The sequence below is a fragment of the Lacerta agilis genome, chromosome 16 (assembly GCF_009819535.1).
Source record: "Lacerta agilis isolate rLacAgi1 chromosome 16, rLacAgi1.pri, whole genome shotgun sequence".
Classification (NCBI taxonomy): Eukaryota; Metazoa; Chordata; class Lepidosauria; order Squamata; family Lacertidae; genus Lacerta; species Lacerta agilis.
In genome coordinates, this window is record NC_046327.1 from 19,668,379 (window position 1) to 19,684,748 (window position 16,370).

Below are 16,370 nucleotides of genomic sequence, written 5' to 3' on the forward strand. Positions count from 1 at the left end.
TGTCGATCATAAAAGGGGCTGTGTGCCACCCCCAACCCCCACACTGAATCCAAAAAGGATAAAGAAATACAAAAAAGCAAAGCTTCTTAAAGAAGAAAACCAGAAAACACAAATCAAATAACAAATACTAATAGCCAGCGGGTTTTTTTTCTGGAAAAATGGATGGGGGAACTCATCAATCAATCAATCAATCAATCAATGGCTATATAGATAGACAGATTGTGGGCCCAGTTGCCATGCCACCCCCAGGCAGTGGCTAGATGTAAGATTTGATTAATAAACCCAAGCAGATCTGGGTTAGAAATGGCCACAACTTTATTGATTAGAGATGCAGATGGATTTTTGGCTTGGGCATTGGGTATATATCTGTTCCAGTCCCCTCCACCCCACCCCCCAAAAAAATAATTTAAAAAAGGTAAGGGTTCCTGCTAAAAAACAACAACCCTGCTTCCTAGTAAACATGGCTAGGCTTGCACTGTGACTTCAGGTTCCTAATACACACCCTTCACTAGGTGTCTGGTCCCCTGCTTCTTCCGCCTTCGCTCAAGGTGGCAATTTCACTTGTTTTGAATCCATAAGAGCCAACACACACACACACACTCCCTTCAGTCTTACAGTCTCCCCCTTTTTCTTTGCTCTCCCCACTTCCTCTCCTCTCCTCAAAACCTACAATCCTAGATTGACTCGGACTTAAATCCCACTGGAATGAGTGGGATTTACTTCTGAGAAGACATGGTGAGGATTGCAGTGTCCTAACATAAGCTCCCCATCCCCTTCCCATCCATCCCATCCCTTGTTTTGCCTCAAGCCTTGACAGAGCTCTCTCCCATTTTTGAGGCAATCCTAACTTTTGAATGTGTTTAGTTTTCTGCCTAGGGAGCTGCTTTAAAAGGGAAGTGAAGGAATTTTGAAGTATCCTTGCAGTGTAGAAAAGCTGTTTTGCTGTCTTGAGAAGTCCAGAGAAGGAGGAGAGAGTGAAAGCCAGGAGTGGAGTTGGAAGTGGAGCTGCCTGAGAATGGGAGATGATCAGGAACTGTGACAGATAAAAGCCAAGTAAGAAGCCATGTGTAGAAAACTCAGGCCTGGAATATAAGGCTGGGCTGATATCTGGTTGCAAAGTGAAGCTACCACAGAGATTAATTCTGCATCAAAAGCATGCAGCCCTAGATTTGACGGGTTATTTCAGGTCCAAATGTCACCTTCAGCTTTCCTCACATCTGTAGCTCTTGTCCATTTTCTCCCAGCTTTCCTTTCTTTGTCAACCCCCACCCTTTTCTCTTCCTCCCCTCCCCCCCCCAGTAGATTTTCAAATCCTCCTGTCCCAGCCACAAATCATTGCTTCCATTGACTTGTTTTCTCAACCCACCCCTGCTTAGGGTGGCCACACAACCTATTTTACAGAGGACAACCCTTGATCCCAAATGGCTGCCAGTAGTCAGTCCTATATTTGAAGGTGCCCTCTGTTTGAGGGCTGTCCATTCCAGTCTAAGTCTGGTTTAAAGCTCAGGAACGGGGGGGGGGGGGGGAGAGAGAGAGAGAGAGAGAGAGAGAGAGAGAGAGAGAGAGAGAGAGAGAGAGAATGAGAAGTTGCCCATCAATAGTCAGCAGACTGAACAGGCATCCAAGTCACCGGGCATCTTCCCCACCATTGTGAGATGTTTTGCATTTCTATTTAAATTCTAGCAGTTATTTCTACATTTGTGCATACATATGAATACATATACACATAAATTATCATGCACAGAGTTTATGCAAATTTATGTCTTTCTTTTTTGGGGGGTCTGCCATTTTTTTGGGCAAAGCATAACTGGCCAACTTACCTCATCTGATATTTTCTAAGGCCTCTGTCTCTTCTGCCTCTCATTCTCTATAGACCTTTACCTGCATTGTCCCTCTCTGACATCAGAGAACCTCAGCAATGGCAACCTATCACTGCCAGAGATGTCACTACCACCGCCACAAAACCCCTCCATGCATTTCAATATAGATTGCTTCCAGTTCTATTTCTGAACATGTACAGTACTGGCTACTCACCCCATTTTCTTGAGGATGTGGCAACCAACCCAGCTCATTCTGAGCAATGCTTGTGTCAAGAAGGTTCACTGAAAATCAGAAAACAAACAAAAATTAGAAGGACAGGCAGCAAAATATTGGATTTCAAGTCACCATATAATGTGCCCTTACTGTACAGGCTATCCTTTATGCCAAAGGAAGGCAACTTCATTGAAAGTCAGTAGTGGAATCATAAAGGTATAAAGGGACCTCCTGATAGCTCAGTTGGTAGAACATGAGACTCTTAATCTCAGGGCTGTAGGTTTGAGCCCCACATTGGGTGAAAGATTCCTGCATTGCAGGGGGTTGGGCCAGATGTTCCTCATGGTCCCTTCCAACTCTACAGTTCTGTGATTTTGTGACCTTGAGAATCGTATGATCCCAGAGAGCCAATCCTGTGCTGCCACTTGCTATATAGCACCAAGATCACCTGTTGTTCCTGTACTTGTCACAGGTATAGGATGCCCATGTGTCCTACTTTACCAAATCATAGAATTTTGAGTTGGGGGGGGACCCCAAGGTTCATCTAGTTCAACACCCTGCAATGTAGGAATCTCAACTAAAGCATCCATGACAGATGGTCATCCAACCTCTGCTTGGAAACCTCCAAGGAAGGCAGAGTCCTCTATTTGAATGTGTCCTCTATTTCAGAGCTGTGCAGATCAAGAAAGGTTTGAAGATTCCCCATCAACACATAGCAGCACCTGCACAGCAGACTGGGAAGGCACATGCCACCTGGTGTCTTACTCACTGTGGAGAGACATATTGCACATCTGTTTAAATTTTATCAGTTACTCCTACATTTGCACCTATACTGCACTTATAAATTCTCATACTCAAATGCATGTCCTCTTTTTTGGTTGATGCAAATTATCACCTTTGGGGATACATAACTGCCACCCTGTGAAAGATAGGCATGCCTGGCGTGCTCTGGTCCATGGGGTCGGACACGACTGAATGACTGAACAACAACAACAAACTGCCACCCTACATAGGGACTGGACCTTGCCAGCCTCTGGGACACCTAGGCACCTGGAAGTTGTACTACAAAATAAAACACATCCATTTTAAAGGGAGACTGGTAGTGAGATGTGGACAATGTAAACAAGGAGTGGGGAATCTCAGGCCATGGGCCAAATGTGGTACCCCAGGCCTCTCTGGCTCACGACAGGACTCATCCCTATACTTCACACTGTCCCCTGGTTCCTTTACATGGCTGAAAGGTCTCCCTTCCTCTTTTCACATACCAGTAATTTCATTTTTTTCAAAAATGGGGGGGAAGGCACAGAAGAGGAGTCCTTGTCCTTTCTGTATTCCATCCATTTTGCAAGCAATAAAATGTCTGAGCCAGCAGTTAATGGATCTCGGCCACACCAACCTGATTTCTGAAACGTACATCTTAAATCACAGAACTTGCAGCAGCTGAGCTGAGAGAGTTACTGACTCATACTTCAAGTTCCTCTCATGAACAAATGACTCCCAGAAGAAGTCACCATGATTTGTCTACTGCTGTGGCAAGTAAAGTGGTGAAAACAGCGTAACATTATCTGGGGTTTATTAGGATGGAAAAGGGATGGCTTGACACTAGCAGTCATCTCTTCAGCATGGAGGAGCCTGACCTAACAAAAGGATGGAAAGTGACAGAGACAAATTACCAGAACAAAAGATCAATTAGTGTTGCCTCAGGGAACTAACCAGAGACAGGAATGACAGGCCAGGGGATCATGGGAGACAAAGATGCACATGCATTCACTTTTTTGAATAAAACTATTCAACAGTTATGGGATCCCCACTTTGGGCTACTGTATGTACTGATATGACACATAAGAAAGACTGAATGTCTGTTAAACATAAATCCCAACCTCCAGTTGGCAATCTTATTTTTGGCCTGATGCAAATGTAAGACTGGTTAGGGGATTAGAGCACCTTGTGGGCCCCACACTCTCCTTCCACACCCACCTCGCCTCTCATATGGGCATGCTTTCCGTTTCGGGGCTATAATTAGAGTCAAGGGCTGCACCTGTGCTTTCCCTAATCTTATCCAACATCAGACCACAGCTTGGAACCATGATTAGAAGTGGATTTGCAAGCTGTGGTTTGGGCTGACTACGGCACACGTTAGACATTACAGCCTCCCAGTGGAAGCTGCTTTCCCACAGGTTCATGCCAACAGCACGGCTGCAGCTTCTAAAGCCCCACAATTATGTGGGTGAGGCCAATTGTGCAGGTCTTTCCTATTCTGTAAACCTCATCCCTCGTTCCCTACAGCTCATCTTCCTTCTCCTCTCTCCCTACCCTGGTTGTGAGAGGGTTTTTTTGTGACTTCCTAGTTCTTGCTTCTCTTTTCCAACTCCTTCAAATTTCATTCTGTTGTTCCTTTAACTCCTTTTATGTGCATCAGCCCATTATTTACTCCTGATCTTTTAACATCTTGAATTGTACTTTCACTCCTTTCTCCTTCTCCTTTAATCTCTCTCCTTTTTCCTGTGTGTATCTACCAATTTGTAACATTTCGTGAATCTGATGACATCTACTCGAGTGACTAGTCCATGACAGCTTATCCCATAATAAATTTGTTTGTCTTTAAGGGGCTACAATATTTTTGTTATTTATGCCACAATCACATTCACTTTTTTATCTTACATATTTCTCTACTGCTTTTCAGCCAAATGGCCCTCAGGGCAGTTCACAGAGATAAAAATAATTCCCAATTTACATGGGGACTATGTTCCAAGGCACTGCGTGTTTAAGTGAAATCGGATATATTTGAAACACCATTGAAAAAGCCTGTTCAACCACCATCACTTTCTGTGACGTTTTCGCGTCACTTCTGGGTTTGGCGTGATGCGCACATGCGCAGTCATGCCTAAAATGGTCACTGCCTGTATATAAATGTTATTAATTTAAAAAGCATTACATGCACACATCTGCGTTACTGTGATGAAATTGTGCTTTTTCTTATTACCACCCAAGCTCTGCTTCCACTATCTCCACAAATCAGTGAAGGCTGTAAAATCAGAGCATGTAGTAAGCGCATGAGAGAAAATCCCCAGTGAAGTAACCTCCTGCAGCTTCTTCTTCTGTGGTGTCTGAAGAATCCTTATCTACTCCTCTTATGAAGACCTAAGGTGATAATAAAATGCTCTTTTAAGTTTGGAGCATCACTGACCCACACAGTCGTAACATATAACAGATAAGAAGTGGGACACACTTGTGCACTTTTAGCACAGCAAGGATCACTACTGGAGGCCTCCAAGTGTTAAACATCACTTAAAGGCTCTTCTCAGCTGCTTTGCAATAGCCCACCCATCACTGATTTAAAACATTATTGTCCTATAATATGATATTAGTAAACAGTTCAATCTGAATGTTGCCGCCTGAAGTGTGTGAAAAGAGCTTCTGCCTATGAGGTGCTTCAATATTATGCACATGCATTCAGTGTGCATGTGCACTACAGTGAAGATGCACCCACCCTGCACTCTGAGATTTAACTTTTCAGCTGGCTTCCCCAACCTGGTGACCTCCAGATACTTTTGCTTGGAGTGGAGCAACAATGCTTGCAGTTAGTTACATGAACTGGGCAGAGGGCAGTGTTTATAGGCCAAAAAGGCAATCTGTTGTTGCCTCACACACTCTTTTCTAGGAAGTACTTTTTGGTAAAGCAGATTACTTCTGTTCAGGCTTCTACTTCCTTCCTCCTTTGCCAAGTTAGTCCAGGCTAGTGACAGAATGAGTTAGCATGCGGTTCTAATGCTAACGTACTGGCTCCATCTTGGTCATGTGCAAAACAGGTGCTTAGCATGGCCTTGTTTGCTGTGAGTAATAAACCTTAAGTCTTCTTTATCCTTTCAACTTTAAGTCTTACCAGACTGTTTCTCTGTGCAAACCACTGCAAAAATATTTACCAGACTTCCAAAAACGTCGGATTAGAACTACTACCGACTTCAGCCAGCCAGCCAGCGGTGGTGCCTGAAACCAGAAGATACGGGAAAGGAGCAACTGACAATTCCGTTTTAAAGCAGTGCTTCCGAAGGGCAACACAAGGGAGTGTTTTACTATGGCCAGGAACAAAAAGAGAAGGAAAGTAGGGACAGCAGGAATAGATTTTTGCTCATTTAAAATGTTGTGTATTGATTCAATGGTTTTTATATCTGTATTACTATTGTCTGTATTCGCATTAGGGTGAAGTAACTGCCTTTCTGTTCCAAAAGGAACAGCTACTATTGGGTCATTTAAGCTGCTGTATTTGGATCCTCAGTCTTATTGGTTTCCATCAAAAGGCAGCGTTGTGATTGCTTGAAATTGTTCCCTTCAAAATGTATCCCTTTTGAGCAAGTTCCCATCCCTATAAATGTAGCTTCCCTCTCCTCAGTCAGTCAGTCTTGTTGCCTGAATAAAGAATTGTTACATGAAGAAACTGCCTCCTGCTTACTATGTCAGAGAGCTGAAATCACTTACCAAAAACACTAACCCTATGCTACAAAATAAAACATTTAAACTCTACTTCTTAACTGCTGGAAGTCTCCTTAACAACTCTTATTGACGGTGGTTCTCCATGTTTTCAGACTACAAGATAACAGCATCATAGGCACCATCAGGGTCATCCAGTCTAACCCCCCTGTAACAACATCTAGTCTAACCCCCCTTGGTCAACATGGGACTCAAACCCACACCCCTGAAATTAAGAGGTTTAGGCCCTACCAAGTGACCTGTCTCAGGCCCAGCCCTGCTGCTAGAGATCCTTTTAACTGGAGATACCAGGACCTGAAAATTGAACCTTCCAATTCTGCCCAATATTGCTTATTGCCCTGACACATGCTCAGCAGGGCCTACAGGCCTCTGAGTAGGCTATGACTAGGGTGAGTGGATCTGAGTGGGCCTTTCCTTGCTACTCTTCTCCCTGGATGACTGCTTGCATTTTGGCATGTGCTGAGGATCTGATCTGTACCACCCATAATGTTAATTTATCAATATTGGGTAGAGGGGAGGTCTATGTCTGTCTGAAGGATCCTTGTCTTTGGTTTCACAAGTTTGCATGGGGGGGGATGTTGATGTTTCTGCAGGTGCGGAAGAAGAACGCACAAGAAACCCGCTTTGAAATTTCCAAAACAAAATCGAAAATTCTTTCTAGTAGCACCTTAGAGACCAACTGAGTTTGTTCCTGGTATGAGCTTTCGTGTGCATGCACACTTCTTCAGATACCTTGAAATTTCCAAGAAGAGCAAGTTGTTTTTCTTGCTACATTACCCACAGTTCGTTCCACTTTCTTCATTCTGACACATCTGAAATGGATTTCTGTATTGTGCTGCAGATTAATAAGAGGCTAGAATGGCCATTAAGGCCTCAGTGACTCATTTTCAACTCGGTGCTTAATAATTTAAGCTGCCGTGCTGAAAATTTCTTCTGCGGGTTAAAACAAACAAACGTTCTCCATCAATTAATGAGATGGAAAAGGCATTAGAAACTTTTCAAAAGGGGAGAGAAAAATTTGAAGGGGTGAAACTCTCATGGTAGGGTTTTTGTTGCGCTTAACTTACATTTGAGGTGGCCAGAGTGTGTTTTGGTTTCTCAGTGTCCTTTCTTTCATTCTAGAAATCCTCTCAGCTGGCATTTTGCAGCCTTCCCAGGTGCCCATGTGTCAGTTAAAGCCCAGGGGAAGACATTGTGAGGTAACTGCTTCCATGGGCCTTTTTAATATCATGGTCAGCTGGGGAGGCTGCTGATTGCTGGGTAGATGTTTACAGGAACGGGTAGCACATGTAGCACCCTTGGCCATCTCATGATGATAAAATAAGCTCAAAACCCCACAACCACTCATATTTTAAAGAAATTCTAAAACACCCTGAGAATGTGAGAGAAAAATGGGAGCCGCTTTTGCTGAGGAGGAAAAGGTTTGAGAAACTGGGGGAGAGGTATCGGCACTAATTAAAACAGTGGGACTTGATAGCTTCCCCAACAATCTCCTATAACGTCCACTAATACAACGAAAATCTGGATTGTTCACAATGGCATGGCTGGTCTCGAATGTTGTCCTGCTGGCCCAGGTATCAATTTAGACTGCTTTAAAATGGCTGTGGTTATTATTATTATTATTATTATTATTATTATTATTATTATTATTGAAATGTTTTATTGGAATTTGTGGTTGTTTTGGGTAAGCTGCCCTGTGAAAGCTCTGCTCCAAAATGTGGCCTAGAAATATTTCAAGAAGAAATTAAATAAAATATTGCCACACTAAGAGGTGGTAACTTACAGGTGCTGCAGGCTGTGCACAGCTCACAAGAGGGGTTCATAATATATTTGCTGGAATTGATAGTGTAGAAGACGTGTGTGTGTGTGTGTGTGTGTGTGTGTGTCCCATCTGCACTATGCATTCAAAACAGTATCATACCATTTTAAACAGTGATGGCTTCCTGTCCAGAATTCTGGGAAATGCATTTTAAGGGTGCTGGGAGTTGTTAGGAGACCCTCCCCCCCTCTTCCCCACACAGAGCTGCAATTCATATATTGATTTAACCGTTACTCCCTCTTCCCAAGGAACTCTGGAAATTGTTTCTCTGTGAAGGGAATAAGGGTCTCAGCACTTTTAACAAACTACGGTTCCTGGGATTTTTGGGGGGAGAAAGCTGTGATTGTTTAAAATGGCATGACACTGCTTTAAATGCATAGTACATTGCCAGTAGTGGGCAGAATATAACTCAATAAATCACCCACTCAAAAAAAATGCTTCAGTGAGTCCAACTCAAGCAAACCCCCATGTCTGACGTAGAGTTCCTTTTCTGGGTGCTATTCACTGGTACCCTCTATCTAAATCAATTCAGAGGGGTGGGCGTTGGAGAGAGAGAGAGAGAGAGAGAGAGAAAGAAGGAAAATGTATTTGGCATAAAGTTATACGGAAATGAAGGGTTACAAAGCATAGCAACGCTTGTCATCTGCAGCCAGCACAGTAACAATAGGATATGTAGTGAAGGGAGGTCCTTCTTGCCAGACCTGCAAGCTATTCACTAATTAGACCTATCATTTCATTCCCACAGGAGATTAAATTCAATTTAAAAGACTTCTTTCACACTTCTCCTGCTGTAAGAAAATTCTGGGCAGCATCTTCAGAGTAAGTTTTCTTGAAGAAGAGAGAACCAGAGGCATAGGGTGATGTAATAATGTGCTCATTTATGGCCATTCAGTTGTTGTGTGCCCCCCCCTTTTCTCCCTTCATGTGTGTAACATGTAAAGTGGGATCAAGTAAGGGGGTTAAAGTAATCAGGTTCTGGACAGCTACGAACCTTGACAGCTTGGCTCGATGCAGGCCAGCTTGCCCATGGAAATGCAGAACATTGGCTCCAAATACATTTTGATACTAATTAAAAGCAGATTAAGAGTTTCAGATAAGGGCATCCCTCTTGTAATGAAAGCAACTACTATGTGGAGCCCGTTATTCGAAAACTTCATCAGTATCACTGCATTAGATAAGGAGAAGGTGCCAGCCAAACAGAGCTAGAGGCCAAAACAGAAGGGCATAAAGGCCGTCAGGGTTTTCATGAGATGTTGAAATACTGAAATCAATATTTGAAGAGCACTTGAAATAAACGTCCAGCTTCGAAGTTCTCATGAGTTTTGTGAACTCTGCACCTGCAGTGTGCAGAGTAAATATATTTATCACTTTATAAATTCCCCATTTGCTAATGTTCTAATCCAGTATTTCACCCATTGGTTATGCCATATTTCCGTAATTCAGGTTTAGAGATCATTCTGATATAATATGTTGCCAGCCACAGACACGATGAGGTAAACTTGCTCGGTCTGCTGACAAACTGGTGGAACTAAAGTATTCTGATTGAGTGATTTTAATCGCAGTCATTTTGACTAACGATGTCAATTATTACCAAGACTTCCCTTCCCTTCACACTAATCATCTGGGCCGTATCTGCATCACACCATAGTCTTAAAGTGGTTTACATGTCCTGGGAACTATAGCTGTGAAAAAGTGAAGTAAAGAGTGGATTGGCAGGGATGGATCCCTAGCAAAGAATTCACAGTACCATCATCAAACCTGCTATGGTCTCAGTCTGGATAGGTGTACAGCAACCATCAAAGCATTGGTGCTTTATAATGCTTCTGGTATTGTCTCCTCCTCCTGTCTTTCTCATTTTCCCTATGCCAAATTTTCCTTTTCTTACAACTTCAAAACTTTAATAGAAATTATATGGGGGTGGGGAATAAAAAGCATCAAAGGTCATGTGATTTTTGTACACTGAAAGAAAACTACTGTATATGAAAATGATGTACCGGTGGTATTTGACTCCTACTAAATTATCTATTATCTCACTATTATAAATTATCTCACTAGAAGGACAGATCCTGAAGTTGAGGCTCCATGAGAAGAGAAGACTCCCTAGAAAAGACCCTGATGTTGGGAAAGATGGAGGGCACAAGGAGAAGGGGACGACAGAGGATGAGATGGTTGGACAGTGTTCTCGAAGCGACTGGCATGAGTTTGGCCAAACTGCGAGAGGCAGTGAAGGATTGGCGTGCTCTGGTCCATGGGGTCACAAAGAGTCGGACACGACTGAACAACTGAACAAAACAAAATTAACTAAAATGTACAAGACAAGTTCATACATCTGCTGGAAGTGTAAAGAAAAGGAGGGTACCTTTTATCACATGGTGGACATGTAAGATAACAAAATCATTCTGGGAAATGGTATATAATGAACTTTTTAAAAATGTTTAAAATAACTAGTCAAAAAAACCAGAAGTATTTTTACTAGGAATTATAGGTACAGAGATTCCAAAAGATCAGAAAAGACTTTTTATGTATACGACAATAGCTGCATGGGTGTTATTAGCCCAAAGATTGAAAGAAGCAACAATCCCAACAAGGGAAGAATGGCAAGCCAAGATGCTAGACTAAGCCGAAATGGCAAAACTAACGAAGAGACTCAGGAATCAAGACGACAAGGACTTTAAAAAAAGAATGGGGAAAATTTATAACTTACTGGTACCTAGGAGACCATTGTAATCAAATTAAAACCCTAGTTGGACTCTAAGAAACACTTGCAAAGCAACAAAGATTATGGATAATGTGAAAATGAAAATTATGGAAAATGTACTGATATGTAGTTTTAAACTCTGTTTTAAGGACCCATGTAGGGGATGGGGGAAAGTCACGAGATTCAGAGAATCTCACAAAATGATTACACAAACTGTTTGAATGTAAATTTTTAACGATAAAAATAAATAAAAAATATTTCATAAAAATGTCATGTGGTTTATATAGTGATAGCTATTAAAACATTATTATATATTTTCCCCTTTTCATGTTGGAATAATCAGGATGCTTGGTGGAAAGCCAGATGGCAGCTTGCTAGGAGGCTTAGCAAGGGCAGCTGGTTAGACAGGAAGGGGAAATCATTGAAGCTTCTCAGTGACTCCATGCCACAGATGTTCATTCAACTGGCTGAGGGCTGACGTTGGGAATCAATATACCCTTTGGACAGCAATAGACAGGAATTTTATTTATTTTTTATATCTATTTCATTAAGCATTGCCTTGCTTAATGAGAACTTTGAATTTCAGCAGAGTTATCCTTAAAGGTCCATAAACATTCTCAACCCTCCTCATTGTTTATTACCGGTATTTACTCCATACAGGGATGAGTTCAGAGAAAAACTACTGCTTTGTTTGCTTTTTACTTCTTGAATGTAATATGCCTGATTATATTTTTTATTTTTTTGTGGTACTGTGTTGGGGTGGGTGGGAAAGGCATAGTACTGAGAACCATCCCCAGGCACAGAAATTACAAGCTACAGAGTGTCTACTCCGTGTAAGCAGAATATACAGGTGAAACTCGAAAAATTAGAATATCGTGGAAAGGTTCATTTCTTTCAGTAATTCAACTTAAAAGGTGAAACTAATACATGAGATAGACTCTTGACATGCAAAGCGAGATATGGCAAGCCTTTATTTGTTATCATTGTGATGATTATGGCATACAGCTGGTGAGAACCCCAAATCAACAATTTCAACTTTGGGGTTTTCATCAGCTGTACGCCATAATCATCACAATTATAACAAGCAAAGGCTTGGCATATCTCGCTTTGCATGTCATGAGTCTATCTCATATATTAAACTCCAGTAGCTAATGAAAACAATTGCTTACATAAATGGACTTTTCCACAATATTCTAATTTTTCGAGTTTCACCTGTATATGTGATTCAGGTCAGCACTAACGTTCTAAAGTAATGGGCTCTATAAAGTCCTTGGCGTCGTATCATTTGCCCACAGCTCGCTTATCAGGGCATTTCACTGTTCCTAATATATTTTTATTTTTTAAAAAAGGAAATATTTTTTAAAAAACAAAACGACACCAAGACCTGGAAAGCTAAGCAAAAACAAGGGCCCTCTTTTTCAAGCAAAAACCCAGAGCTTAAGACTAAACATGTGTTGTTTTAAGAGATTTTTCATGTATTGGGGCGCCACTCTTCACTTCAATGCTACTTTCCAGGTAAGTAAGGTCAGCCTCATGACGGGCAGAGATGGTTAAGTGAGCTTGCCAATCAAGGCCTTTTTAAGCATCTCTTTACCACCTAGGGCTGTTTCACGCACAACACAGCAGTAATTCCAAGTTTGCCACTTGGTGCCACAGTCAACCCAGCACTAAGCATACCTGTACTGACGGAACACAGGTCCACCACATTCATGCTTTATTTACATTCTTAGGTGCAAACTTAAAAATCATAAATGCGTTAGGAGGCTCTTTCCTAATTTCTCATCTGGCCTCTTCTGCCAGAACTCAACACACACTGCAACTTTTTTTTTTTTTAATAAGCTGTTCCTAACCCAAGACTCCCTATAAAATGCTCCAGCAGTTTCCTTTTTGCAGTTTTTGTCTGGAAAACGAAGCTTTCCCTCCTTGGTACCTTCCAAGGAGTTTGTCCAGTTTAACCGAAATCTCCACGCCCGTCTTTCCCTATGGCAAAGTGCCCTTACCTTCTTTACTGGGTACCTCACGAGGAAGAGAAGCCCAGAGCAGGAAAATGAGCTGAAAGGAGAGAACTGCCTTCCTCCCAGGAAATCTCAGCTCCATATTCCCTGTGGAGGCACTTCTGATCCCAGACCCTTTGCAGCACTCCTCCTCAGCTCTGCCAGCCTGCAGCTCTCTCAGTTCCTTCTCCAGAGGCCTTAGACATCTGGGCAAGAGTGTGGTGCCCTTTCCATGAGTCTCTCTCTAGAGCCAGTTGACGGACTGGGGCTCGTGCATTGCAAAATCTGCCTGCCTGGCCCTGAGTTATGATGAAAGACTCAAGGCAGAGGAGTGGTGAAACCAGTTCTCTCCCAATCAACTCCCTTGCTTTACTAGCTGTAAAGGGGCTGTCCCAAGACTTCCCATCTGGCAGACAAATAATCTCACCTTAAAGGTAGCTAGCTACCTTTTCCTGGGATCCTCCCTGTGTCTTTTCTTCAGTTACACTGTGTATAGCTTCAGGGTGCCACCTGGTGGGTTGGTGTTGACATTTTCGGTCCTCTTCCAGTGACTTCCACAGAAGTTAAGACTTGGTGTGTTTGTGGACTTCATAGCTGAAAGAAGCCACTTGAATTAGTTTTTTTGCAAGATTCCTCCTGCTATGGAAGGTAGATCGCAAACCAGTGGCTTCAAGTTACATGGAAGGAGATTCCAAATAAACACCAGGAAGAACTTTCTGACAGTAAGAGCTGTTTGACCGTGGAATGATCTTCTTTGGGAGGTTGTAGACTCTCATTCCTTGGAAGTTTTAGAGCAGAGATTGGAGGGCCATCTGTCATGGAAGCTTTAGCTGAGATTGAAGGGGGTTGGATTACATGACCCTTGGGGATCCCTTCCAACTCTATGATTCTAAGGGTTATTCAAAAGATGTGCCACATGTACTGTTTGCACACATTTTCTGAACAGGACCACCTGAAGGCTGTCCGTCCGTCCCCCCCCCCCCCGATAATGTCTCTTGCATGCCTAGATGAAGGATAGAGCGTGTGTCGTTGTGTACAGAAATTAGCTTACTGTGCAAAGGTAAAATTCACATTCATTATTTCACCAGGTTTTGCCTCTGGCTTCGCCAACACCGCTAGGATGTGGCTCCCAGGCCATTTCCTTGAAGGGAATGAGGCCTCAGGCTGGAAGTAGGGTGCTGCAGTAGGGAGTCCAGCGAGACATAGTCCATTGTATCAAAAATGAGAGCAAGGTTGTATGAGACTGATCTTTAGAAAATGTAACTTGAAAAGAGAGACATTGCACATACTTTTGTAAACCAAGAAATCTTTAATAAAAATATATTTTTTTTAAAAAAAAAAATGAGAGCAAGGTGACATAGTTGAATGCATAGGGATCAGACCCTCCCTCACAGAGGACAGAGAAGGGAATGCATACCAAGGTTATCTTAACAACACAGTGGAGTAAATTCAGCTGCGGGTATATAACTTGCTCAGCGTCTCCCTATGATATGATTATTAATTTGTGTATTGCCTTCTGCACATACGTCTCTAGGCAATGCACAAAACGCAATAAAACAGCTAAAGATCAGTTTAAAAACAGTACAGAAAATAACAGCAGGTCAATTTTAAAACAATGCTCCATGGAAGAGACCTATTAATCCAGCTGAGACAGCTTGCTGGAACCAAAATGTCTTCAATTATTTCCAGAAAGTGCAGATAGTGGGTGTCTGTCATATCTTGACTGGAATGCTGTTCCACAGAACAGGGACAACCTCACTAAAAAGTCCTACCCCGAGTTATCTTCATTGCTGAGCAGGGATTCAAATTCACCTCTATCTCTTTCCAGTCCAATACTCTAGCACAGCACATGGGCTCCTTTACATGCTTCTATGGTTAACAGCACAGTGTGCTCACCCAGCACAGAATTATGAGAGGGGTGATCTCATTGAAAATCAGGAATTAATGCAGGATTTGTAAACAGTTTTTCCTCTGTGGCTGGGCATGATGAAAATTGTAGCCCAAAACATTTGGATGTGTCCTTTTCCAGAGCCATAAATAAATGCAATAAGATGGCTCATGGGGCTGCAAGATTAGTGTATTGGGTAGCTAATAAAGCTATGGGAACCAAAGAGCAGAAATTATGGTAAAATAATTTGGTGCAAACAATTATTGCTATACCCCGAGATTTAAAAACAAAACAAAACACAAAGCAAGTAAGACAATCAGTTTTGTTTGGCCAATTTATGTTGATGTTTAGTATTTGTTAAGTTTCCTTACTTCGGATACATGGTATGCAAGAGTCTGGTCAATTGCATTAGCAGAAAAATTGACTCATCAAGTTAGAGCTGCTAAAGGCAAGCCAAATCCCTTTCCTTTTACAACACCTGGCTGGCCAACCATTTCTTAATTACGTGAAAATAGAAGACAGTGAAAGAACGCCACCACGCTCTCATCTGAATTTATGGAATGATTTATTGAACTGAGCCAATACAGACATTGGTAACTTTTATTCTTGTAGAAGGTTGTGACGCCCAATATGTTGTGATGTTCTTTGTTGGTTATACCATGCTGATCTCTTGACCTAAACGTGAATAAAAACATTTTGTTAAAGCCTTGGCTAAGCTTCCATATTACACAGAAGAATTCATCTAGCAGAATGGGGCAAAATAGCTAATCCTCACGGTTGGCAGGTGGTTCAAATTTGCAGTTGTTTTCTGCAGCAGCATCTTCTTGGTGTATTCCCCCTTCTTCAACTATCCAAGTGCAATCCAGTGGAGTTGTGCATGTAGCAACACATCCATCCGACTTCCTCCGCACAGTAATGTTATAAAGTCTCCACCCCCAGCTTCCCAACTGGTGAGTGATCTTATTCCAGCTGGTCACTGTATTTACTTTCTTTTTAGCTTTTGGGCGAACGTCTGTGGTGGCAATGCTGGACCAAAGCCACTGGAACCAGAAGAAAACCACGTTGCCATCCAGCAGTTTGTATATTGGCCTGGCACTGACTGCAACCATGACATCGTTATAACTCTGGTTGTGGACCAGGATAGTCAAGTCATTAGTTTTCACTTCCAGGTCTGAAAAATAAGTAAATACAGATGATATTATTCATTTCCCTTACATTTCCAGAGCACTGTAATGAAAGCAAAGGGCATTGCTAGGTGGTTATTAGCCCGACTTTTCCCTGTGCCTACTGCTACTACGTTGGCTTCCTATTCCCTGTCTTTAGGGCTGGATTTATTGTTTTGTTTTACAGCCAGCCTGTTGTACAGTATAATAATAAGAAATCAATGTACGCTGTAAAACGCATAGGGAAAGGCCTTTTCCCTTAATGCCATCTTCACCCATTTCCTGA

The 16,370-nt window shown here is 42.2% G+C and overlaps 1 protein-coding gene across 1 annotated transcript in view; it reads right to left on the bottom strand.

Moving 5' to 3' along the window:
• The window catches only part of EPHA1 (EPH receptor A1), an 80,375-nt gene extending 66,970 nt beyond the window's left edge, over positions 1-13,405 (bottom strand). The window contains exons 1-2 of the mRNA XM_033172879.1: positions 13,040-13,405; positions 2,035-2,102 (exon numbers count right to left, since the gene is read on the bottom strand). Of these exons, the coding sequence (XP_033028770.1) occupies positions 2,035-2,102; positions 13,040-13,136 (165 nt within the window). The 5' untranslated portion in view covers positions 13,137-13,405. The remainder of the gene's footprint in view (positions 1-2,034; positions 2,103-13,039) is intronic.
• Between the last annotated feature and the right edge of the window lie 2,965 nt (positions 13,406-16,370).